At 40.4% G+C, this 24,355-nt stretch overlaps 1 protein-coding gene across 1 annotated transcript in view; it reads left to right on the top strand.

The window, feature by feature from the left end:
- Positions 1-2,197: 2,197 nt before the first annotated feature.
- phip (pleckstrin homology domain interacting protein) overlaps positions 2,198-24,355 on the top strand; it is a 32,140-nt gene continuing 9,982 nt past the window's right edge. Inside the window, exons 1-26 of the mRNA XM_062436669.1 lie at positions 2,198-2,304; positions 2,425-2,483; positions 2,570-2,599; positions 2,751-2,810; positions 5,950-6,100; positions 6,307-6,405; positions 6,668-6,828; positions 9,933-10,154; positions 10,810-10,910; positions 11,340-11,410; positions 11,990-12,090; positions 12,592-12,632; positions 13,263-13,361; positions 14,335-14,491; positions 15,057-15,191; positions 16,456-16,584; positions 16,812-17,037; positions 17,797-17,943; positions 18,934-19,117; positions 19,224-19,326; positions 19,586-19,723; positions 20,118-20,215; positions 20,353-20,560; positions 20,702-20,812; positions 21,679-21,786; positions 24,175-24,299. Coding sequence (XP_062292653.1) covers positions 2,265-2,304; positions 2,425-2,483; positions 2,570-2,599; positions 2,751-2,810; positions 5,950-6,100; positions 6,307-6,405; positions 6,668-6,828; positions 9,933-10,154; positions 10,810-10,910; positions 11,340-11,410; positions 11,990-12,090; positions 12,592-12,632; positions 13,263-13,361; positions 14,335-14,491; positions 15,057-15,191; positions 16,456-16,584; positions 16,812-17,037; positions 17,797-17,943; positions 18,934-19,117; positions 19,224-19,326; positions 19,586-19,723; positions 20,118-20,215; positions 20,353-20,560; positions 20,702-20,812; positions 21,679-21,786; positions 24,175-24,299 — 3,104 coding nt within the window. The 5' untranslated portion in view covers positions 2,198-2,264. The remainder of the gene's footprint in view (positions 2,305-2,424; positions 2,484-2,569; positions 2,600-2,750; positions 2,811-5,949; positions 6,101-6,306; positions 6,406-6,667; positions 6,829-9,932; positions 10,155-10,809; positions 10,911-11,339; positions 11,411-11,989; positions 12,091-12,591; positions 12,633-13,262; positions 13,362-14,334; positions 14,492-15,056; positions 15,192-16,455; positions 16,585-16,811; positions 17,038-17,796; positions 17,944-18,933; positions 19,118-19,223; positions 19,327-19,585; positions 19,724-20,117; positions 20,216-20,352; positions 20,561-20,701; positions 20,813-21,678; positions 21,787-24,174; positions 24,300-24,355) is intronic.

Raw genomic sequence — 24,355 nt, 5'->3', positions numbered from 1 at the left:
CTCACGGGCGCTTTATTCTATCATTCCAATTGTTCATGACTTTGTCAATCAATTTGTTCCTAATGACTTCATATCATTGTTTACTGTTTCTGTTTTAATAAGTGCTTATGAAAAATATTCGGGTCTTGGGAAACACCAGTCAAAAGCACCCAATTCCACATATGCAGTTTTTATAGATGGAACTATTTATTGAGTCCATGCTTGCCATGGATCATAATTTAAAATATCACACACTATCAAGGTGGTCAGGGCACCCTGTCAGTCATTTTGAAGGCTTTGTAATAAGATTGTACTTGGGGATAAAAGCTGCTATTTGTATCAAACAAGAGCATATAATGCAATATGCAGATTAACTTTAAGCTTCCTAAAATAATAGTGTTTTTTTCCCCAGGTGACATTATTACCATTATTAAGTTATAATATCAAGAAGAAATAAGTTAACATTTTGCTATGATGGTCGTTTCTTACAGTAGTTTATTCTCAGGGTTTCCAGTCAGTAGTCCTTTTATTTTAATGTGTTGGAAGGATGAGGGTTAAGAGGTTTCTCTTTTCATTTGATATCATTAACATCTCCCGCACCTACATTATTATAACGACATCTCTAACCTGAACCCTGACTCTAGGATTTTAAATGACACATGCTCAATATAATGGAAGAAGTGGTGCGTATATCAAAAACTATGATTTTTTAAATAATTATGTTCTTGGTTGAGGAAATGTATTTGTTACAATAAATTACAATGAATTATATAAACCATAACATATAAGGAGTATTATAAATACACCATCTATGCACAGTAGTAGAAACTAAAAAATGGGGGAAATGAACACACCATGTCAGAGGTGTCTGAAATACACTCTTGGATCCTCTTAGGTGTAAAAATCTCACGCCGAGTTTTAGAGTTTTGGGCTCCCTGGGTTGCAGGTAACAAAACATGTTTGTGGCCTTACTTAGGAGGTAGACTGTTAAAGCGACCTCAAGGTAATTCCACCAGAATATAAAAGTATATGTGCAAATATTAATAATTGGTAGGAATAGATTACTAATGCTTTCATTGATGTTAACTTCTCATAAGAAGTAGACTACAGTCAAGAGTTCATGGGGTCAATAAAGGGCTAAGGGCTTGTTTATTATCAGGCCATAAGGTGTAAAATATATTTTTCTCATGAATATATAAAATATATTTGTCACAGAAATAATATGTTTATTGCAAAAACAAAAAAAACAAAACACCATGATGTTGTTCCCTTTTTATTCAGCTTTTTAATGAACCATAGAGGAAGTGTGTGCTGTCATGCATTTCCTTGATAACTTGTCTTGATCTTGCATAAAATGTGTGATTGCCATTAAAATCCAGTAACTCACGAGGTTTCATTCATTAAGCTGCATTTCCCCCCTTCTTCTAACAACCCTTCCCCCATTTTACTGCCTGGCAGTATTTGGAAGAGAAATGGACGACTTCCCCACCAAACGGCTCCCAGAGAGAGTGGGTGTGTTAGCTAGACATCTTGTTACACAATACCGCCTGAGTAATAACAACCGAGGACGGAGACTAAACACGGAATTAACACGGCAAAGTTGTGTTATTTAATTGAAGCTCGCTGTAACAGATTGGCTGCAAATCCCTCTCTAACACGGGAGCCATATTCTACATCCGCATCTTTAAAAAAAACAAAAAAACAACAGAAAATATGACTGGATTTAAATGGGAGCAACCCGCAAGGAAACTAAGAATACATCAAGATGAGAATTGCCTGTAATTATTTAAGCGTGATAAATGCTATCTAGCTACAAAAGTAGCAATCACTTCTGCAGCAATGTGTCCTCTTCTTTAGCAGGCTGCCATTTCTACCTCCCCTCTACAGTGGCGTGCGTGCAACACACCACACGTATTCTTCCGCAGAGGGCTAAGCGCTATTTTTTTTTTCTTTTGAGGGGGAGGGGGGATTTAACCATTTAACCAAACCGCCATCTACAAGCAAGTGAGCAACGCTAAAATTCACCAAGAGAGGTAGATAAGCGAATAGGGGCTCCACGCTGTGTTCATGGTCGGTAGAAGGATGTTGTTTTGCGGGGCAAACAACGCAGCGCGCACTAGTTGTCGCTGCGCGGAGGAGCACTAGACGCAGCCGGGACTCTTTTTTTTAGTGAGCGAAGCTGAATGGAGGCAGCCTCTTCCTGGTGGATAAACAGTGACAGCTACAGGGCAGCCACCTAGACCCACCACACAGGCTCTGGCGCTGCCCTGGCAAACAACACCAAAATGGCTTCAGACAGTATACACATCGCGCAGTTGACTTCTGGTGAGTAAAAGGAGATTGGAAAATATGTCACGGTCGTTGTAATATCCCCCCAAATTTCCTCTCGGTTGCCCTCTTCTAACGCAGCTCCCGTCCTCTTCTCTCCCCCTCCAACCATACCAGAACTGTACTTCCTAATAGCCCGATTTCTAGAAGCTGGACCGTGTCAAAAAGCAGCCGAGGTTGGTGTTTTTGCATTTTAGGAGAATTTATAACATGTCCGAAATTGTCACGGGGTGTAATTTTTGTATTTTTATGCTATTTTCAGACCCTGATAAGGGAGGTGGAGGAGAAGGAGGTAAGCAGGCAGCAGTACGAGAGAGATGCTTCTCTCTGCACTGTACTTTGTGGTGTTGCTTTGACTCTGATTTATTCGTTTTTGTTTTAAAACAACACTCGATACATTTATGAACTGGATGATCACACTCGACACTATTTTTCCATCTCAGCTGCTACCCAGAAGGCTGGACTGGACAGGGCAGGAACACCCCGGGACGTACGACAATTTGGTAAGGGAGCTCTATAACTGAGGAAAAAGTTTTTAGAGAGCAAAATAAAAATTGAATTTCCCGCAATTTTTAAATCAGGTGGTGAAGAAAAAAACTGAAAAGGACTTTGCAGGGCGAGTTGGCTGCAGTTAGGGGCCGTTTTTGGGACACCGTGGGGTCGGGTCCATGTCTCCTGTGCACCGTGGTGTGCGAGTTTGGTCCCATGCATGCCCAAAAGGTCTTAATAGTTGTTGGAAAATAGTGTGTGAAATGTTGATACGTCATGAGTGTTGTGGTGTAGGAGCGCCAGGATCCGGAGGAGGGACTCCCTGCGCCACTAACCCGAGAGAGATGGAGGCGCTCTTGTCCTGCAAGAAACCATAATTTGTGTGCATGGGGTTTGAAAACACGCAGGGGGGCAAGAGTTGGAAAACAGGACTTTTCTCTTTTTTTGGAGGACATTATAAACAGTATATTCAGTAAAGCTGGAGTTACAGCTCCCATTTGAGGGGGAGACTGCTGCCTTGGTGCCGTGGAGTCATTTTGGAGAGCAGTTTTTTGGGGGATTGTGGTGCAGCAGCTCGGATTGAAGAGAAGAGGGAGATCACTTTATGTGAAGATGCGAGGTAACGTTGAGCTGATATCTTCTAATCGCTTTATGAATTTACGTGCTAATTGTCATGTAAACAAACAGGGCTCGCCTGAAAGAGCCTTTTACGCATGGGGGCGTGGAGAGAATTAATCATGGCTTATACATTTAATTTCTTTAGCAGCCTGCTTGAAAGTGTGCAATCTGAATCTTTGCTGTTTAAGTTTTATATGAGCTATTATTATATAAAATTAAATAATGACCCATGGCCTATTTAAGCTACGAAGACCTACATTGTTGTGGATTTCTCCTGTCTTGTGCGCACAGGCAGGCAGATGAACATCCAACACGAGATGAAGTGTGGATCCAGTGCAGAGGGGGTGTAAATGTATACGTTTAACAAATTATTGACAGTGTCTTTCTGCCTGCCTGTGTGTGTGTGCTTTTTTCTCTCTTCCTGCTTGGCTCACTCCAGCTCTCCGTTCCTCCTCCTCCTCCCATCCCCAGCCGCTTCAGCCTGCCTCCTGTCTATTGTGCATAATTTCCTCTATTAAAAAAAAAAATACTGCGGAGGGTTGTTTTTTTTAAATTATTAGACCAATTGGATACTCGGTGTTTTAGGCATGAGGGACGGATCACGGTTAGATTTGTTTTTGTCCGAGGTTGAACGTCTGGGCTAGGAGATGAAGGGGGTTGGGCAGTAAGGAGGAATCAACGCTGACTTATATGATATTGTAATAATTAGCACTATTAATTGTGGCTAATTAATTAAGGCGGTTTAATTAGATACATGATTACTTCCTGTTTGCATTTAAAATGGATCAGGAGCACAATACTCAATTAAATATGGGCCTATTTTTGAATGAAAATACAAACCTGCTGTCATTATAACCATATTTACACACTTTGATTTTTAACATTTTGAACATTAATAATGAGACAATAACAACATGGCCAATTCCAATTAATAGAGTTCTGTGTGGTGTAAAATAACATTTTATCTCATATGTATTTATTGATTTTTCTTTTTCCTTTCATGGAAATGTGAGGTGATAATTGTGCAGAAGGTTACTTGCAGTCATGTGTGTAGGACCATGTGCTCTGTGGTGGTGGTGGTGCTCCTGCTGTTGGAGGGGTGTGAGTGTTATCTGTTCAGATGTAGTAAAATGGAGCAAATTGTTATTACATATCACTCCCATTTCTGTGTGTGTGTGTGTGCGTGTGCGTGTATTCATATTCGTCGTGGCACTGCGTGTACCTGAGAGGGGCTTGGGGCACTGATATGTGCTTAGAAAAACTGATCACGTCTCTGAACCAGCAACGATGTTGAAAGCAATTAAGGGGTCATTAATTGTGTGTGTGTGTGTGTGTGTGTGTGTGTGTGTGTTTCACAAAGACAGAGAATAAGTGTTAGTGTCAGCGTTGCATGCTCAGATAAAGGAATGGAGATAATGTGTGTGTGTGTTCGTGTGTGTGTGTGTGTGTGTTCGTGTGTGTGTGTGTGTGTGTGTGTGTGTGTGTGTGTGTGAGGGGAATAATTTCAGGCTTATTTGACCCTGTTCAGATATTTAAATCAGATGTGTCTGTAACAAAGCTGATTACTGTGTGTTTGGCTTAAATTACTACATTTAAAATGATCCTACATCCGGAAATAAACACCACAGTGCTGCATGCTGCATATCATCCTGTGTAGTGTATCGCCAATATTTCAGTCATTCAGGTGTTTTTTTTGTTGTTGTTGGTTTTTTTTCTCCAGAAGTAGGCCATGAAGCAGTGTCCGCATGTGTCAGTGGAATAAGAGGCACACTGTGTTTATAACAGTGTTGGTTTCATTCTGCTTCACCACTTAAGTTGTGTGCCACACCCCCCCCTCTCTGCTGGCGTACTGTGCTACTGTAAACTGTATCCACATGCATTTTTAGGCAAAAGAAATCCAGCTAACTTTTTAGCATTTATTTTGTTGCAGATGTCATATTTGACCTTTTTTAAATGTTGTAATACATGATGATTCATCTTTTTTTTTTATCAGAGGGCTCCTCATGCACAGTATTTGAAATGGTAAATTTAGCCCTTTTAGAGCCATTAAAAAGAAGGTCATTATTGTATTCATTTTTTTCCTTATTAATTCAATTTCAAAAAAATCTCTTAAACCCACAGAGAGTATGATACATTTATCATTGTTCATTTTCTCTTTTGAAATTCTTCAGCATTCAGCAAACCAACAGGCATTCAGGATGGTGGACTTGTTTTTCACTTACACATAATCTGTTTTTGTGTGCAAAAGAGTCTGAATGAGGCCTTGTAACTATTGATTTTTTACTGTTTGGTTCTTAAATAAGCAGAACCTTCTGAAATTGTTTTTTAATCTCCCAAAGTGTCTAAAAGATTTTAAGACTTACATTTTTGGTTTAATAAGATTAATGTGGTTCCACATTAATTGTTTGGGAAAAAAGTGGCTACACTAAGTTTCTTTTAGTTTCTCTTTTTGCTATCCTTCACCTCCCTTGTTTGGTGTTTTGGGTTCATTTACCAGCCGGAATAGAAGCTAAGTTTATCTGTCTTTGTATTCAGGTGAAGCTCTACCGGCACATCAGTCCAGACCACCTGCTGCAGGTCTGCTCCAGAGTTTGTCCACTGCTGGAGAGGGAGGTCCCTGCCAGCGTGCCTGGACTCACCAGCCTGCTGGGGGCCGGCCGGCAGAATCTCCTTCGCACCAGCAAGAGTGAGTTGTGCACATGAGCTTCTTTAATGTACACACGCACAAACAGCCTATTGTAGCTCTCCGCTTGTTTGTGTAGGGTAAAAGACCTCATGTTGTACTAATGCAAGACCAAGTGTGCGCGCATACAGAACAACTCACACGGAACGAGCTGTAATACACTCTTTGTATTGTGTGGATTCACTCTTTTGTGTTGCTCTTTTTTGCAGGTTGCAAGCATGTTGTGTGGAAGGGCTCAGCACTGGCTGCGCTTCACTGTGGGCGACCACCGGAGCCGCCAATTATATATGGGAGCCCACCTAATATTGGTAAAGAAAAAGTTGAATTTTACAAAAGGAAAAAAATACATTGAACCTTGATGAGTCAATTCTTTCATACTGCACTGTATCTTTGCTTGAAAAGGCCTTTACTGCCAGCAGCATTATTATTGATTTTCTTCAGAATCACACAGGGGACGAACACACTTTCAGTTTCTATTTTGTTTCCTTTGCAATCTTCCATTAAATTAATGAGATGTCACTGATTGGCTGCTCTCTTCTCTGCATAATCTCATAATTTCTCGCCATGCAGTGGAGACGAGTAACGGCCGCCGACTGAATGGCTCCTACCGCCTCAGGCAGCTGGTGCCCACGGCCGTGTACACGCACATGAAGATGCACAAGAGGATCCTGGGACACCTGTCGTCAGTGTACTGCGTCACCTTCGACAGGACAGGCCGACGCATCTTTACCGTAAGGCCGCAAACTCTCTGTACATGTGCGTGTGGGTTTCATAGCGTGTGTGTTGTTCTCTGCGGCTGTCATGCAGTATGTGTGTGGGACATAATTGGAGCGAAGCTGGGATGCATCTGTGTGTGTTCTGGTGTTTAAGCAGCCCGCTGAAAGCAATTTTAGTGACATTTGTTGGGCCATGTTGTTTGTTTAGAGGCACCCCTTGTATGCTTTGTATGTTTGATACTCACAAGCTGCCTTTTGCTCACCAAGATGACCAAGCGTCTGTATTCTCTGTCGTAACAGTTCGGGTAAGAGGTAATTACTGTTTACCTTACTGTGAGGGGACTCTTTCACTGAATGACTCACAGTTGAATTCATCCTCATATGAGTCATTTTGTTTTTAAGAAAAGGAAATAAGAATTTCCGGAGCTAAGGAGGAAGTTGACCTTTGCCCTCTGGATACCCCTTCTATACATGTGCCTTGTTGGCTTCTTTTTCCTTGTAGTGGGTGTTAGAGGTTAAATATTGAATGAACAATAAGGTAGTGTTGATTTAATGTTGCTGCCCTTCTGTTTGGATCGTTGAGTCAAACACTGCCTGCTGCTATACACCATTTTCAGCTTTCACTTCTTAAATCTCTAAAAATGGCTGTCTGCTGAGAGGGAGGGAGTGAGGGAGTGAGGGAGGGGAAGGCTAGATTGACTCTCTGTCTCTCTTTTTCTTGTTATCTCTCTTTCCACCGTTCTTACCCTCCCTGTGCTCTCTCTCTCCCTCTCTTTTTCTCTCCCCCCGTCCCTCATACTGCGCTGCCCCTCCTTTGTTCCTTTCTCTATCTCCCTCTCACCCCCCCACCCCAAACCCCCCCATCTTGCTATTTCTCATCATAACTGGAGAAAATGTTTCCTCTGAGGCGCTGGCTAAGTGCCAGAATTAAAATTCATTCTTGGTCTCCCTCCCTTTCTCCTTCTCCCTTTTTCTCTACGTTCCTCTCCCTCTCTCTTTCTCAGTCTCTCTCTCTCTCTCTCTCCCTCTGTCTCCTTTCATCACAAGATCATTTTTATTTATATAATTTTTATTTTTAGATCACTTCACGCACAAACGTCTTTTTATTGAGGCTTTGCTGCAGTGGCAAGCATATCAATTGATCACTGATTTTTTTGTGATTTAAAAAAAAAAGGTTCCGTTAAAAAATTGATTGTCAAACAGCCTATATTGATTTGTGTGAAATAGCTTTAGCAATGACTGTGAGCTAGTTATCACAGCTATTGAAAAGGACCGATTAGATTGATTAGATTGGATTGTTTGTGCCTGTGACTAATAATACTTCTCATCTGTAGAAAAAGTTTGCGTCGAGTCTTTCTGCTTTTTCTGAAAACCCTGAACCCTTTTTTGTCTGCCAGGCTCTCCTCCAGACATATTAGTTTTTCGTCCATCTTGTCACAGCCGTAATTTGTCCTTGGGCTTTTTCTAAATCACTTAGGGAACGCTTGGTGTTTTTGAACAGTCCACACATAATAACAGCTCCAGTCAGACTTTGTTCTGCTGGTGATGGAGAGATTGATTATGATTTTTTTTTTCAAAGAAGGGGGTTGTTGTTTTCATCTCACATTTCCTTTAAAATCTTTACTGATGCTTATAACGTGGCCTGTCTTATAAAATGTGTTCCTGATATAAATGCCTGGATGTCTCAGCATGTTCTATAACTATCCATCTCTGCTTTATTTCAAGCTTATAAGGAAAAAAAACCCAAACCAAGTTATTTTTGGAGCAAACAACATTAAATCACACCAAGCTGGGTTTTTGCATCTCAACACTAGAAACCTGTCGGTTTTAAAAAATGATTTTTGAGATCTTAATTAAGGCACAAATGGGTCTAGCAACATGTTGAATCTGAAACCCTTTAACCCCTCACAAGCTGGATTACAGCCAGAAATTCTCAGCTTGGTCCCCGAAGGCTTTTCTGATGTCTTGATTGAAGGTCTTGATCATGCATCATAAATCCAGACTAAAGACTGTGTCAGGAGCCACTCTCAAGAGAGAACGTCTCAATGGTTTGACTTTGCGGTTTATCATTTTCTTAAGTGTACGTGACCTTTTTTTTTAATGCATTGCTTTTGTGTTCCTTGCTTTGCTTGCTTTGTGGTTTTTTCCTTCTAATTTAATGCGTACATTAAGTATGCTGTGAAGAAATCTCCTGCCAACAGTTTCCCTGAGAATGAGACATCTTAGTGAAGCCTTACTGAAAGCCTGAGCCAATACAGCTTGAGATTACTTCTTCTTCTGTGCGGTTCTACTTAATTTAAGCTGGAGCAAAAAGTACTCATAGAGTAGGCCAGTATATTTCACAGTGGTGTGAAAAATCTCATGTCATCTCTGTCCTGAAATGTCTGGGTAGCGAGTTACTCAGTGGGTTTGTCTGTATGGTTGTTGGTGTTTAAATTCTACGCTGAAAGACATTAATTTAGCTTAACCGCGCTCTATAACCCCATCATTACGAATAACCAAATGAAGGTAATAGTTTAAGGAAGGATTTACATAGTTGCAGGAGCCTGATCTTCCCAATGACCTCACTTTACATGATTGGCTTGATAACTGGCTAAACTGAACATATTCTAACCTACAGGACACACAACAAAATGTGAGAAAATGTCAGAGTTTATTGATTTGACCTAAATCAAACACAATTACATTAACATATACTGTCGTAAAATTAGACATTTTTAGTTGGGTTAACTTACCCTTATTTGGTCCTCAATCTGACTGAGATGATCTGGAGGTGTTTATGAGAGTTGCAGTGCAGCACTTGTGCAGATGACGATCAAGTGCTTCGAAAGCGTCCACATCCTTTTTCTCACACTGTAGATTAATCATCTCTTATTTTTGCATCTGAAGATCCTCAATCCTTTTTCTGTTTGTGTTCCAAGTTTGCCAATCTGCTGACAGTCAGTGCTGCAGCGCGCCCAGATATGTTTTTTTAAAAGTCTTTTTGAAGTCGACATATTTAATTTGTCTTACTAGAAGTGTCGCTTTGAAGCAGACACGCAACTTCCCAAACTATGTAAAATGCTCGTCCTCACTCATGTCTGATTGCCATATTGACTGCGTTTTCTTGCTTTTCCCAGGGCTCAGATGACTGCCTCGTGAAGATCTGGGGAACAGATGACGGTCGTCTGCTGGCGACGCTGCGCGGCCACGCTGCTGAGATCTCCGACATGGCCGTCAGCTACGAGAACACAATGATTGCAGCCGGTTCGTGTGATAAAACCATCAGAGTTTGGTGTTTGCAGACCTGCGCCCCTTTGGCCGTCCTGGAGGGACACGCAGCTTCCATCACCTCACTACAGGTGTGTTTATCTATCTGTCCATTGCTAACAGTCTATAACAGTTCATAAAACTTAATTCTGTATGTTTAATAAGGTTACAGTAGCAGTGGGAGGTTGAATAGTTCAAACAGCTCTTACAGAGTAAATTCAACACATAGCTCAATAGTCCACATTTAATCAAAAATAAATAATCTGTTATAGAAGTCCATTTTTTAAAGGATAAGAAAGTCACTGTAAGAACATTTAAACCTTAAGATACTGACACTGCACTGCAAACCACTGTCAGTTTTTATTGTTAAGTAGAGTAGAATAGAGGTCATAGAGAAACCTCCAAATATGGATGACTGGCTGATATCCAGTATGTAATAAAATGTCAGTATTGGCTCTCTATGAAAGCTTATTTTTACAATCACAAATGTGTATAATAGACTTAATGTCTCAAGCATTAATGTTTGTTTTAAAGCTTTGAATTGAGTCTTTTAATCGTTTACTGATGTATCTATTTTTATGTCTTTATGCAGATCTCTTATCTTTCCCTTTATTGTTATGGATGCTGTTAAAGCTTATTTTGATTCATTTTAATTAGATTTTTTTTTTTGCTGTAGAATTAGCAGCATCATTTCACTGTTCATGATACTCAGCCGTGAGCTCTAATCGGTCGTGTTGTCGGTTGCAGTTTTCTCCTCTTTGTTGCGGCTCCAAGCGCTACCTGTCCTCCACCGGAGCTGACGGCACCATCTGTTTCTGGCAGTGGGATGCACGCACGCTCAAGTTTGGGTGAGAGACACAGTACACTAAGTCTCACCTCACACCTTTCACATGATTTGTCAACCTTAAAATGTCATTATGTTTGTCATATTTGAAAATTACAGTTTACTGGTTTTTTTTTATTGTGCAGTGTTATGTTGACAATACAGACATACAGTATAATTACTACACATGGATATTCAGTAGGATGCTAGGGTGATTTTCTTTTTATTGTTTTATATGTACTGAATGTGCCAAATTTAATAATAGATATTTGCTAGCGATAAAATGTGCAAAGAAGCAGAATTCAGCTGTAAAACCTGCTCTGAGAAAAACATACAAACCAATAAATTCTGGCAGGAATGGTAGCTCAGTGTTTCATTTAAAATGTTTATTTGTGTGTGTGTGTGTGTGTGTGTGTGTGTGTGTGTGTGTGTGTGTATATGTGTGTGTTTCCAGTCAGAGGCCGAGTAAATTCACAGAACGCTCCAGACCGGGAGTCCAGATGATCTGCTCCTCCTTCAGTGCAGGTGAACACAGCTCGCTTTGATTTTCATGCATGCTTTGAGACCACCGGAGGGGAAATGGCAACAGGACTGAAAAAAAGAAAAATGCACAATTAGCCCAGATTAACTGAAGAGCTAGCACAGCAGACAGACACTCAAGTGGGCCTGCTGCTTGTCAGTAAATGTGGAATAAGTGTCCTTCACGGTCATTTAAAGTGAATTCCTGTTTTGAGGTGTTATCGACCTCTAACTTTTGATTAATTACTTGAAAGTTAGCAAAGTTTGCCCTTGCAAATGCAGGACAAATTTGATGAACACGGTTTGATCCTTGAAATGTATATTAACTGTTATATTATTTATACATTTGAAAAACTAGTGGAATATATGAATTTTGGATGCTACTGTGCCCGAGGCATGAAATAGAAGTCTCAATACATTTTTAAGAGAATTGTCTGTGTACACTGGCCAACCGAACGCTATCCTAAATCTTTGGGTGTGTGTGTGCGCGTGTGTGCGCGCGTGTGTGTGTGTGTGTGTGTGTGTGTGTGTGTGTGTGTGTGTGTGTGTGTGTGTGTGTGTGTGTGTCCCTCCTCTTGTGTCCAGGTGGTATGTTCCTGGCCACAGGAAGCACGGATCACATCATCAGAGTGTACTACTTTGGTTCAGGCCAACCAGAGAAGATCTCTGAAGTTGAGTCACATACAGTGAGTCGAATAGTGCATTTTTACACACCTTTTTACACTGTTTAAAAGAAACTGCATATCAAATATATGATATAATTGTACTTGTTTAAAAGCACTGTAAATCAATATATGTTTAAAATTGTACCATTGTACATTGTTTTCACAGTTTTTTCTATAGATTTTTAGAGAAACTGCATTTGAAAAAAATCTACATCAATTATCAGGTTATACCTGACAAAAAACACATCTTATTCATGAGCTTATCCCAGACCTTTCAGTCATATCTTATGGGCTCATCATTCTCCATGACAACTGAGCAAACTCCATCGACTGAGAGACTGTAAATGCAGTTGAAAGCTCTGGCAAATGCTATTAGGTTTGAGTTTGAGGTTGTTTTTTTTTTCAAACTCATGACTTATTGGTAAAACATAATATAATTGTCATGATTTAAAAGACTGGCAAAGGAAATGCTTGTTACTGATCGAGTTGTGTTGACTTTTAAACCACATTTTTCTCACCCAGGACAAAGTTGACAGCATCCAATTTTCACATTGCAGTGACAGGTACGCTTGTACTCTGTGTGTGTGTGTGTGTGTGTGTGTGTGTGTGTGTGTGTGTGTCTGTGTGTCTGTGTGTGCGTGCATGAGCTACATGGTTGGTGTAGTTAATTGTTGTGTGTGCAATGCTGTTTGTTTTTATGGAACCTCCGGGTGTTGTAATGTGACTTGATGGTGTCAGCAGAAACACCACTTTTACTTATTATCTATTCTCTTACACACACACACACACACACACACACACACACACACACACACACACACACACACACACACACACACACACACACACACACACACACACACACACACACACACACACACAGAGGCATACACTTGCACATACTGTGCTCTTGCTGAGTGTTAAATTGTCTGTCTATGTGGAGTTTTCAGAAAAACAAGCTCAGCTGTAAGTTGCCAGGGTTGCTGTAATCTCAAGAGTAGACTGTCTATGTAAAAGGGAGGGGTGGAGGAGATGGAGACAGATAAGGGGGGGCACATACATTTATTGTATCTTGATATGTGTAGATGAAGGGAACCGTTGTACTGCAGAAAGCGGAAACAGAACCAAGTTTTTACAGTTTAGCAGCTGCATGAATCTGTCTTCGTAAATCTGTGTGTGTGTATGTGTTGTAGGTTTGTGAGCGGCAGCAGGGATGGTACAGCGCGAATTTGGCAGCTGCAGCCTCAGGGCTGGAGGAGCATTCTGCTGGACATGCAGACCAAATTGCCTGGGTACGTGTGTGTTGGGCTGTCAAAGTCTTTCTCACCAGCTATCCTGTGTTTAGAACTCAGACCAGAGGGTTGGGGTCATTAATCTATATGTGTTTGACTAACAATTCTTTCCATCTATTCCATGTTATTATTCAGAGTATGGTAAGCTATCTCATAATGTACATCGCACAAATAATTAAATTAAAGAAAAAACAACACGTTCTCACCTGTGGCATAAAGTGTGACACAGTGATTGATTAGATTACTGCTCCCAGACAGATTATAGATTTTCTGCAGGCATCACAGACACCGAATGAGTCGAGACAACACTGACAGACCAGTTAAGTCTCTATTGTCTGAATGAACACAACAAACATGAGACAGAGACAGAGAATAACAATGGATTATAAGGTATCTGTACAAAACTTTAATTGTGTTTGTGATAATAAACTATCAAGTTAAGATAATAAAATGAAATAAAACACTTTAACTTAGTTAAATAGGATCTTCTGCTTTCCATGACGGACCAGTGTTCCTGTACAGGTCCAGAAGTCAGGGAATTATACAAGGAAGTGTTGAAATGCTTTGGATGTGCTGGTTTTCTCATTTTACATGTGTATACAGTAACAGCTGTTGTTGTGAGTAATTATCTAAAACTGTAGAGACAGAGAGAAGGTCTAGCCATTAGATCAGTCTGGCTGCTCATTAGTGGTGTTAAAAAGGACTGAAGATAATTGATAAATATTCAATAATGGGAAAGGACAGATGAAGGGTCGTTGAGCTCTTCAGTCATTAGTTTAGAAAGAGGATGCCTTTTATTTTTGATGCCATTTAACCATTTTACAATATGTCTTTTATTTAATTTCTATATATTTAAGGTAAGCTAAGCCAACTTGATCCATTAAACATGAATCAGTGTATCAACACGTGTTTGGCGTTCATGGGTCAAGCATCTAAGCAAAGTGAATCACATCATGCTCACTGTACCCTCCAGAAAGTACAACCCGCCGCCGCTGGAAGACAAAGTGACCAAGCTGAAGGTTACCATGGTAGCATGGGATCGTCATGACAGCACGGTGATCACGGCAGCCAACAATCTGACGCTGAAGGTGTGGAACTCTACCACCGGAAACCTTGTCCATGTCCTGATGGTACGTTATGATTAAACACAGTGCACACAAACACACACACATGGAAACAGACTCTTGATAATCTAAATGCCAGCCTGCATTACACATGAATGACATATTAAGGATTAAACTTAATTTGCTTACTCTTTACCTTCTGTTACCTCCCTCGTTATCCATGTATGAGCTGCTTAAATGACAGTAAACCAGTTTGCCACTTTGCAGCATTTGCTAATGTTCATGTTTTGCATGTTTCAGTCATCTTTTTTTTCTTTTTTACCTCACCTGTTACCCTATTGTCACATGGTAATGTGGTTGTTGGCGGGGACTGTTAAAAAATTCTCCTGAGTGCTGCATTCAGGGACACATTAACATGGGACGTTTGATATTCCCCTAGAAAGCGTTGCATATGAATCCAGAAGACAAACAACAAATGTATTTTGTTGTTTTTTGCATAACAACTGTTGTTTCTTGGTAGCTTACTAAATATAGCTACAAACTAATAAGAAACAAAAGCTGTTTATTTTAATTTGTTTTTATTTATTTCTTTGAGTGTTTTAATTTATACTCTCATACTTCTTAATGACAGGGCCACGAGGATGAGGTGTTTGTCCTGGAACCGCACCCCTTTGATCCTAGGATCCTTTTCTCAGCAGGGCATGATGGGAATTGCATTGTGTGGGACTTAGCCAGAGGAGTCAAGATCCGCTCCTATTTCAACATGGTGAGACTCTTGACTACGTTGTGCCTTTCCTTCTCTTTCATTCACTTCTCTTTGTCCACATTCACAACGAAGCTGACGGTGTCCAGATCCTGATATTTTTCCCCTCACATCTTACACAGATGTAATGTTTTATCATGTAGTGAATCAGCGAAAAAGCTACACTGAATAGGATTAAATTGTTTTTATTTAAGTATAAAGTTATTTCTTTAGTAACTGTGTATTTCCCACCACACATCCTTTCTATTTCTTTTCTTAGTCTCACTCTTTATCTCATGTTTGTTCCTCTCACCCACTACTGTTTGTCAGCTCTCTCTTTGCTTTCTTATGTTTCTAATGTCAGTTGGGGCTTTTTCTGTGTCATGGGCATGTACACATGAGCCAAGGGTAGAGTGAAATCATGACACCAGACTGACGTGCATATGCTGCTGTACATATTCATCTAGCATGGTAATCATTGTAGCCACTGTTGTATTTCCTGATCTTGTCTCTATGGTAACCAGGATCACAGTTAATCTCAGTTTCAGAATAAGTGAGTCACTCTGTGAGCTGGTCACTCAGCCAGTCAGCTTGTGTTGATCACAGACAGTGAGAAGTGTTGATTAATAATACAAAGAGTGTGATGAGGTCCAGATTTCCGAAGAAAACCGAAGTGTTTAAAAGATGCTGTGGTTTAATGGGGGTTACATCACAGACTAGTTTTTCGCCGGATGCTGTCATTTCTTCGGAGTCTTGTCGTCACCACCAGGAAGTCAGTAGTCTGTTCTTCAACTATTTGAATATGTTAGCTAGCATGCATGTGCCTGTCCCACATAAACCTCAGTCGCAGATGATTTAATGTGAGCTCAGCCTCCTCACAGAATAAGGGACAAAGAGGAACAAGCTAAAGATAACAGCCGGCTGATGGTCCAAACAGCTGTGGTATTGCTTCTTAGATTTTCTGTTGATCAAGTTTTCAGTTTCTGCTGTTGGCATTCGGTAACAGTGAATAGAGAAGCAGAATTGCTGGAAATAATAGTGCTGAAATCACAACACACATTGACATTTATATAATCTCTGTTTGCTGAGTCAAAATTATGTCATATAACATTTTTTTTAAACAAAACCTTGTAGATTTGTAGATCACAGGATTTCACGTGGTTAACGGAAAAGTCAATTTGATCCTGTGACTGTGCAAGTGGAATTCCCCTTTCTAATGTAATACTATTTACAGTGTGCACCTATTTCCCCTCTTTATCTCCCTCCCCCTCCCTCTTTCTGCTGGTAGATTGAGGGCCAAGGTCACGGAGCGTTGTTCGACTGCAAATGTAGTCCAGATGGGCAGCATTTTGCAGCAACGGACTCCCATGGACACCTGCTCATCTTTGGCTTTGGCTCCAGCAGCAAGTATGACAAGGTAAAGCAGTCACAAACGTCATAACAGGCTCACCTTTAATACCTTTCATACCTGGTATTTCCCTACAACATGTAACTGACCATTATCAGTAATAACAAATGCCCCCATGCCACTTCCTCAGATCAAAGGCGGAAAAATCCTCACATTCTCATTGAAAACATGTTGAAATATTATCTTTAAAATGCACTTGAGTAAATGGAATTTGTTACTTTCCACCTCTGCTCCAGATAGCGGACCAGATGTTCTTCCATACTGACTACCGGCCACTGATCCGGGACGCCAACAACTACGTGCTGGATGAGCAAACTCAGCAGGCGCCGCACCTAATGCCGCCTCCTTTCTTGGTGGACGTAGATGGGAACCCCCACCCTCCAAGATACCAGCGGCTGGTGCCTGGCAGGGAGGGCTGCAGAGATGAGCAGCTGATCCCACAGATGGGGGTCACTTCCTCAGGTACAGAGGCTCAAAGGACACCTCGAGTTGTAGTTAAATCTTTCGGATGCTTGTACACATCAGAGTAGATCTCCGCCTGGAGGTGACGCTGTCGTCTTCTCTCTAATCATATCCCGTCTGTCAGCTGATCAAAGACGCACTTGTCAAGCCGATCATACCGCTCTCATCACCTGTTACTTGACAAGAATGTTATCTGTCCTCAAATGTGCTTAATGAGAGGCGTTTAATGAAACTACAGTAGCATTGGCAATTAAAACCAGAATTTATAAGGCATTTAAAAATCCTGGCAGTGATTTAAATAGAAACAATCAGTAATTAATGAAATACATTAGTTGTGCACAGTGGAGATAGGTAAGGAAGACAATGGGGGAAAGAGGGATTACTGAGGTTACAATTGGATTCTCCAAAGTTTTGGAGAGGTTTTTGCTTCACGGTGTATAGAACAGCATTAACCTTACCTCGCCCTGTTGTCAGTTTTTAAAAAGCGTTCTGGGTATTGAGGTGTGCAGGATTTTGGAAAAACCCCATTGCATTCTGTTTCTATTTGAAGTTGGTGTTATTGTGATGTGCTCTAACACCAATTTTGAGCTGGGCTCTGCTAGAAAGAAATGAATGCAATAAAGACATACTATCTTCTGTCTGAAGATTATGTAAGTGTTCTTGTTTAGGAGTGTGATGCTAGTTGTTTGTTACAGTCTCTTGCTGTCTCTTTTTCACTTTATAAGTCTCTCCCTCATGCTCCATTCCTGTCTGTTTCAGGCCTTAACCAAGTGGTCAGTGAGCAGGCGGTGGATGGTTCCAGTCCTCTGGATACCATGATCCAGAGACTGCAGCAGGAACAGGACCAAAGACGAGGCACTAATGACCCCCCTCCTTCTGCTGGTGCTAACACCAGAGCCGGCAGAGGTAGGAGTACACGATGACAGTATTGTCATACTGTTCTACAGTGGGCTGATTTTACACTCTGGTTCACATGCTATGCAAATTGGTTGTAGTGTTTGTCTTAACAGAGGTAAAAATATTTTTTGTGACTTCTAAACTGTTTTTGAAGCAGGAGACACTATTTTAATCCAGATATAAAAAGTACACCACACAATACGTAATTACTTACTCATAGCACTACTATATTGTAGAACTGAAAAAAAGATTACATGCATGCGTTATATGAAATACTGTATATAAAATACATAATTCTCATTAATGCAAAAAAACAAAACAAAAACATTTTCAGTATCACAGTTAGATTTACACAAGAAACCTGACAAGTTCATTATAATACTGATCCATTAGCAAATTAGAATACAGATCATAATCATACATTTGTCCTCAGCTCTAGTGCTCCAACATATTAGCATACACTATGATAATTAATTCCAGGCAACTGGCTTAATTTAAAGAAAGAAATGCATGCAACCAGACATGCGATAAAAACAATCAGTGTTTTTATTACAAATTGACAAAAAAAAAATTGGGTAACTATTTTGATTATCAATTAATCAGTTAAGCCTCTTTTCTAACAGCTTCTCATGTGAGTATTTGCTGCTTTTTTTTTTCTTATGTGATAGTAAACTGAATATATTTGGGGTTTGGACGCAAACAAAACAAGTCATTTAAAGATGCACCATTGTACCAACAATTTATCAATTAATCAAGAAAATAATCTGCAAATTTGTTACTTATAAAATAATTGTTAGTTGTACATTTAACTAATGCTGAGATAGTTTGAGTTCTCAGTTTGACTCATAAGTTACTAAATGATGGACTACAAACACAAGAGTTTGTTGTCAGCAGCCTCATCTTTCATTAAGTATGTTAATCAGTGGAGCAATTCCCCAAAAAACAGGCAAGGCTGTTAACGAACTAACTATGTTCTCTCTCTGATGTCTTCTCCCTCAGGATCGGTGGGTTCGCCAACAGAGGTACACTCCCCGCCCAACGTGGGTCTACGGCGCAGCGGGCAGATCGAAGGTGTCCGACAGATGCACAGCAACGCCCCACGCAGCCAGATGGCCACGGAGGGAGACCTGGTGGCCTGGAGCCGCAGGGTGCTGGTCCCTGAACTGGAAGATGCCTCTGTCAGGTAAAACAAACACATACACAGAATGGATTTCACTAAAGGGGAACTTGTTTTGGCGGTAATAGTGTAAGTGCATGTCATGACTCTGCATGTGTGTGTTATTGCGTAGGAGACAGATGAACTGGCGTGAGGCTAAAGGTGAGGAAGAGATCAATATTTACCAGTCAGAAAGGAGGAGACGCACCATCCACTCTCTCCCCAAGGAGAGCAGGGTAAGTCAATGAGCACACAGACACACTCGCTAACTCACATATTATTTTACAACATTTTTAAAGTATATGATTATATTTTTCCTTTAAATGTTTTTATTCAGGACTCAATGGCGTTTCAGTTTATTTTTAATCCAGATTTTCCCATTCTCATATCCTGACACCGTGTCCCTAATTATTTTTCCGCTTTCACTTCTTAAATCATTGGAGTTTAGATCACTTCTGTCCTTCACATTCACCACACTCCTCTATGTTGTTGCAGGGCCATCCGACTTCAGAGTGCGCAACTGATGAGGGGAGGAAGAGCCAGGGTAACCACGGTTATCAAACTCGTGCTGCCATGGAGGAGACGAGCCGCCAGAGCGCTGAGGCTGCAGATGACGATGACAGCACCTCTGAGGTAGATACGGTACTACTGCTGCCTGGTTTTGAATACAGTTTTATACTGCATGGGGGAATTATGTAGTCAGCCCTTTTAAGAAGTTTATAAACTGATGGCACTATGAATATAATCGACTTTTTTTCATGGTAATTAAAAAAAGAAATGCTCCGTCATAAAAATGAACCCCTCCTACCACCCTCTTCACTCTACCTTCAAAGCAGACTATCAGTCCAACAGTGTAATAAATACATAAAAATGTCCACTTTCTTTTCAAGGGTCTAATCCTATTTCAGGTGGACCAACCCTAAAGGGGGTCGAGCATTGAAGAGTTAAAGGGGGGGCAGATCATGTCTAGTGATTACAATGAGCAAAACTTCGATTAGAGTGCTCACATAAAAGGCTGTGTTTTCAGGCAGAGGTGGAGGTACGGCAAATAAACGGACACTCAGAGGAGGAGGAAAAGGAGGAGGAGGGGAAAGAGCCCTGGCCGGATGACCACAGTAGCTCAAGGTGGGACACATATAGTATCACACATTGATTTATCGCATCAACTATCATGTACAGATTCACGCCCATATTGTATGCAAATCAAAACATAAACAACAACATCTGAACATTTTATCTTTTCCTCTGTGATGTATTTGCAGTGATTACTCCAGCAATTACTCAGACTGGACAGCGGACGCAGGGATCAACCTTGAACCACCCAAGAAGAGCGTTAAGGTGAAAAAGAAAAGCAGTGGCTCGGAGGAGGATGGAGAAAAGAAGAGGGATCCGAAGAAAGAGAGGAAGAAAGACAAAGTAGACAAAGATGGAGCATTACCAAAGAAGAAGCAGCCAAAGGAGAAGAGGAAGGTTTGTCACTAGTAATGTAATGTAGTGATTCAAAGTACATATATGCAAAATCTTTAGATTTAGATTTAAAAAGGTACTTCCAAAAATTTTAATCCCTGGAGGCGATGTAATTAAATATGGATTCTGATGTGTGTCATCCAGAGGACAGAGTTTCAGGAGGAAGGGCTAACTCTGGAGGAGTGGCTTCCCTCTGCCTGGATCACAGACACTGTTCCCCGGAGATGTCCTTATATACCCCAAATGGGTGATGAGGTACACACCCCCTGCTCCTGTTACAGCATTTTCACCCCATGTGCACCACATGTCTGCTTACACCAAAACACAGGCTCATGTTTTACATAGCAACAAGACCAAATGCCTACAACCACGCTAGCAGGCACATGAGACTGTAATGCTCATTACACATCAGAAAACTAAATTGGTTGAAAGAATAATGCTGACAAGTTTGTCATTATTAGAGGAGCCAAATAGAGTGGAGTGCAAGTGTATGTTGTTGCCTGAATTAAAAGTTTTTTTGGGTCCACTCTGGGACAGTGGAAACAAGCTGTCAACATAACGTGTATATAATCACCTTAAAAGTTGGAACGGAGAACAAACAGTAACAGAATTATATATCTAGCAAATATATTAGCAATTATTTGGAGTCGTGCTTTTGTCCACCTGATGAATATAAGTTCAATATTCAATCTCCTTTAACTGCCTTAATGCTGCACTGTGTTAACAAACTAGTCACTAAAATTGTCCATTTGCTGTTTGATTTTGAAAACAACATAGATGCAACTACAAGTCATAAAACTTAAAGAATAAACTGAAAAATGCTACAAAGCCCTGTAGAGCTGAGAGAACTGCAGTCATATGATCCATTGTTAATATAAAAATATTGATTATAGCTTTTTTAGCCTTGATAGCGCAGCTGTGAGCTGAATTGTAGTACTAGCATGCTAATGTGTCAAGATATTTCACTCACACAAACTGAACACATTGTAATCTCTGGCTGTTAGCGTGGCTACAAATGTCTTTATTTTTACATGATACGGTTTAAGTTACTTTATTCTGTTGCGTGCACATATTCAGTATGCAGAATGACTTAATATTTAAAACGATGTGTGTTTGTGCAGCTATACTACTTCAGACAGGGCCACGAAGCCTATGTGGAGATGGCCAAACAGAAAAAGATTTACAGCATCAATCCTAAGAAGCAGCCCTGGCACAAGATGGAGCTACGGGTAAGGAACAGTTTGACAAAGATGGATTTAAGACTCTCTGAAGAGAGACATTGCTCTTTGGATCCCATGTATCTAGAGATTTATACTATCTCTTTATTTTACCTAACCACTGAAGATAAACCCCTTACTGGGCACTCGCACTAAGAGATTCATGAGCAGCAGCGGGTGCTCTGGTCGCTGGCTGTTCGCTGCCAGTCCTGTAGCAGTCCTCAGCGGGGAGGCAGGTCATTCAAGGAGGGATGCAGACATGAAGTTTGGTTGTGGCCAACATCAAGTTTGTAGTAGAGCTATTTAGCAGGCTAGGCATGAACTTGACAAGGATGATAAAATACACAATTTATTCATGTTTCAACTGTTTTATTTAGTAAGAAAAAAGTGCTTAGTCTGTATTTCTGTCATTTAAAAAATCAAAGCGCCATTTTTCTTTAAAGATCACATTGTTGGCTGAGTAACCAATGGAATATAGCATTTTAAGCTAGTTATTGAATAACCCTAAACAAAACAATGATGAATTGTACAGGTCTGTGAAACTGGAGACCACAATGATAAATTTCTCTTCCATTATCAATATGGAATAGAACAGATGTTTGCTAGGATCTTTATTACAGCGGTTGCTATGGGAAGAAACTCAAATCCCGGTCTGCAATTGGTTGCTCCTTCAGTGGTGTGGATGCTAATTTGCATAAAGTTAAACTCTGCTCAACTTCAACTTGTCGCTCTTGGCACTGGCATAGCGCTGCTTACTGCTGCCAAGGCGTCTGAAGCCCTTCGCCGCCAACTTTCATTGAAAATTAATGACTGCCGGCTGCTTTTGTCACTTATGAATCTTTGGGTGTGAGTGCGCAGTTACAGAAATAGTATAATAGCCATATAAAAAACAAACAATACAATGACATTTAAGAATATTAAAGGGGACCTATTATGCTTTTTCATTCATGTATACAATGTTACAATAGTGGACGTTCATATTAAATGTGGCCAAAGTGTCAAATAATGAAATAAACGTATGGACAACTAACTCCTGTGAGCAGCATTTGTTTCATTGTTTTGGCGGTGGTCACGCTGAGCCATGACTCAAGTGAAGATGACACGCTATGAGTATTTTTCCATTACAAAGCACAGCAAAGTAAAATAAGAAGTTTACCCATCGGACAATGCTGGTCATCTACAGCTCCACTAACAGTGCTCTACAAATTTGATTAGGAACACGATTAATTTCCTGTAGATTCTTCCCATGAGAAGTCTCCTGTTATTCAGTCATTTAAAGGTTTTTAATATGATAAAGCAAAAACAGGAAATGTGGGGTTTGCATCGGTGGTAAGCCCCTCGACAGCCCCTTAGAAAGCAGACCAATCAGAACAGAGTGAGAGGGAGGGCCTTAAAGAGACACTAGTTAAAACTGCCTGCTAGAGACAGGCCGAACTAAGGGCCTGCATAAAGGGCCAGCACAAGATAAATAAGGAGTGTTTTTTTAACTGTGAGTCATGCAAAGCTACTCTAGTGGAGTCCTAGAATAAAATCATAGAGCTGGAAATGAGCATACTAGTCCTCTTTAAGGTAAAACTCTCTGGGGAAAAAATCTCAAATTAAAACTAGTCAAGCAATCTCTCAATAAAAATCTCTTTGATAAATATGGATTAAACATCATTATACATGACAGTTCCAGTTTTGAGATGTGAAAATATGTTGAGGAAGTAAGACTGAACAAACAAAAAACCCCAAAAAAACCCTTCCTCGGAATACAAGGGAATTCCCTGTGAATGGCTGCAACTGCCACCTACAATAGTGTAATCACTCACTGTAGGCACAGTGGCATTTCTTCTTTATTAGAGACACTTTTCTGGTTTCACTTTCATTTGGACTTTAATCCTTTTCCTGTACTGAAAATGTCCCTCCACTAAAAGAAAAATATCTATATGAAACAGTCTAAAAAAAGCATCGCACTCGAACACTTAAAAGTAACAGTGTATAGGATTGCATTCTCTTTTCTGTGTGTGGAGGCAGAAATAGCAATTTCTGTGAAGAATGTGGACCATAATGCATTGCAGGCACCTTTGTGCACCTTTGTGAATGTATTGCCTATAGCGTGTGAAATGTAGCGTTCTCCTATATATCTTCTTTTTGTAATTTGAACAACCAGACATGGCAACACTAAAGCATTATTGTCTCTAAACTCATTTTTTCTCAAGTGAAAAAAAGTGCCATTGCTAACACTCTCTCCACCCTCATGTACACTGAAGCACAGAAAAGAAAATACATCAATAGAATGTGAAAAGTAGTGCTTTTAACTGTTTAACCTAAGGTCTCTTGGATGTATGAATGACCTTTCGTGGGAAGAAATTAGTTGTGGTAATTTGCTTTATTTGTTTTTTAATTTCTGGTGTTCAGGAGCAGGAGTTGATGAAGATAGTTGGGATTAAGTATGAGGTCGGGTTGCCCACCCTCTGCTGTCTGAAGCTTTCTTTCCTCGACCCGGACACCGGCAAACTGACCGGAGGATCCTTCTCTATGAAGTAAGATTCTTACTGTCTCCACAAAATAGCTTCTGAGTGTCTGCAGCTTTTAAGCA

Source organism: Scomber scombrus, chromosome 17 (genome assembly GCF_963691925.1).
Source record: "Scomber scombrus chromosome 17, fScoSco1.1, whole genome shotgun sequence".
Classification (NCBI taxonomy): Eukaryota; Metazoa; Chordata; class Actinopteri; order Scombriformes; family Scombridae; genus Scomber; species Scomber scombrus.
The sequence above is the reverse complement of the archived record's forward strand: the minus strand, read 5'-3'. Positions and strand labels throughout refer to the sequence as shown.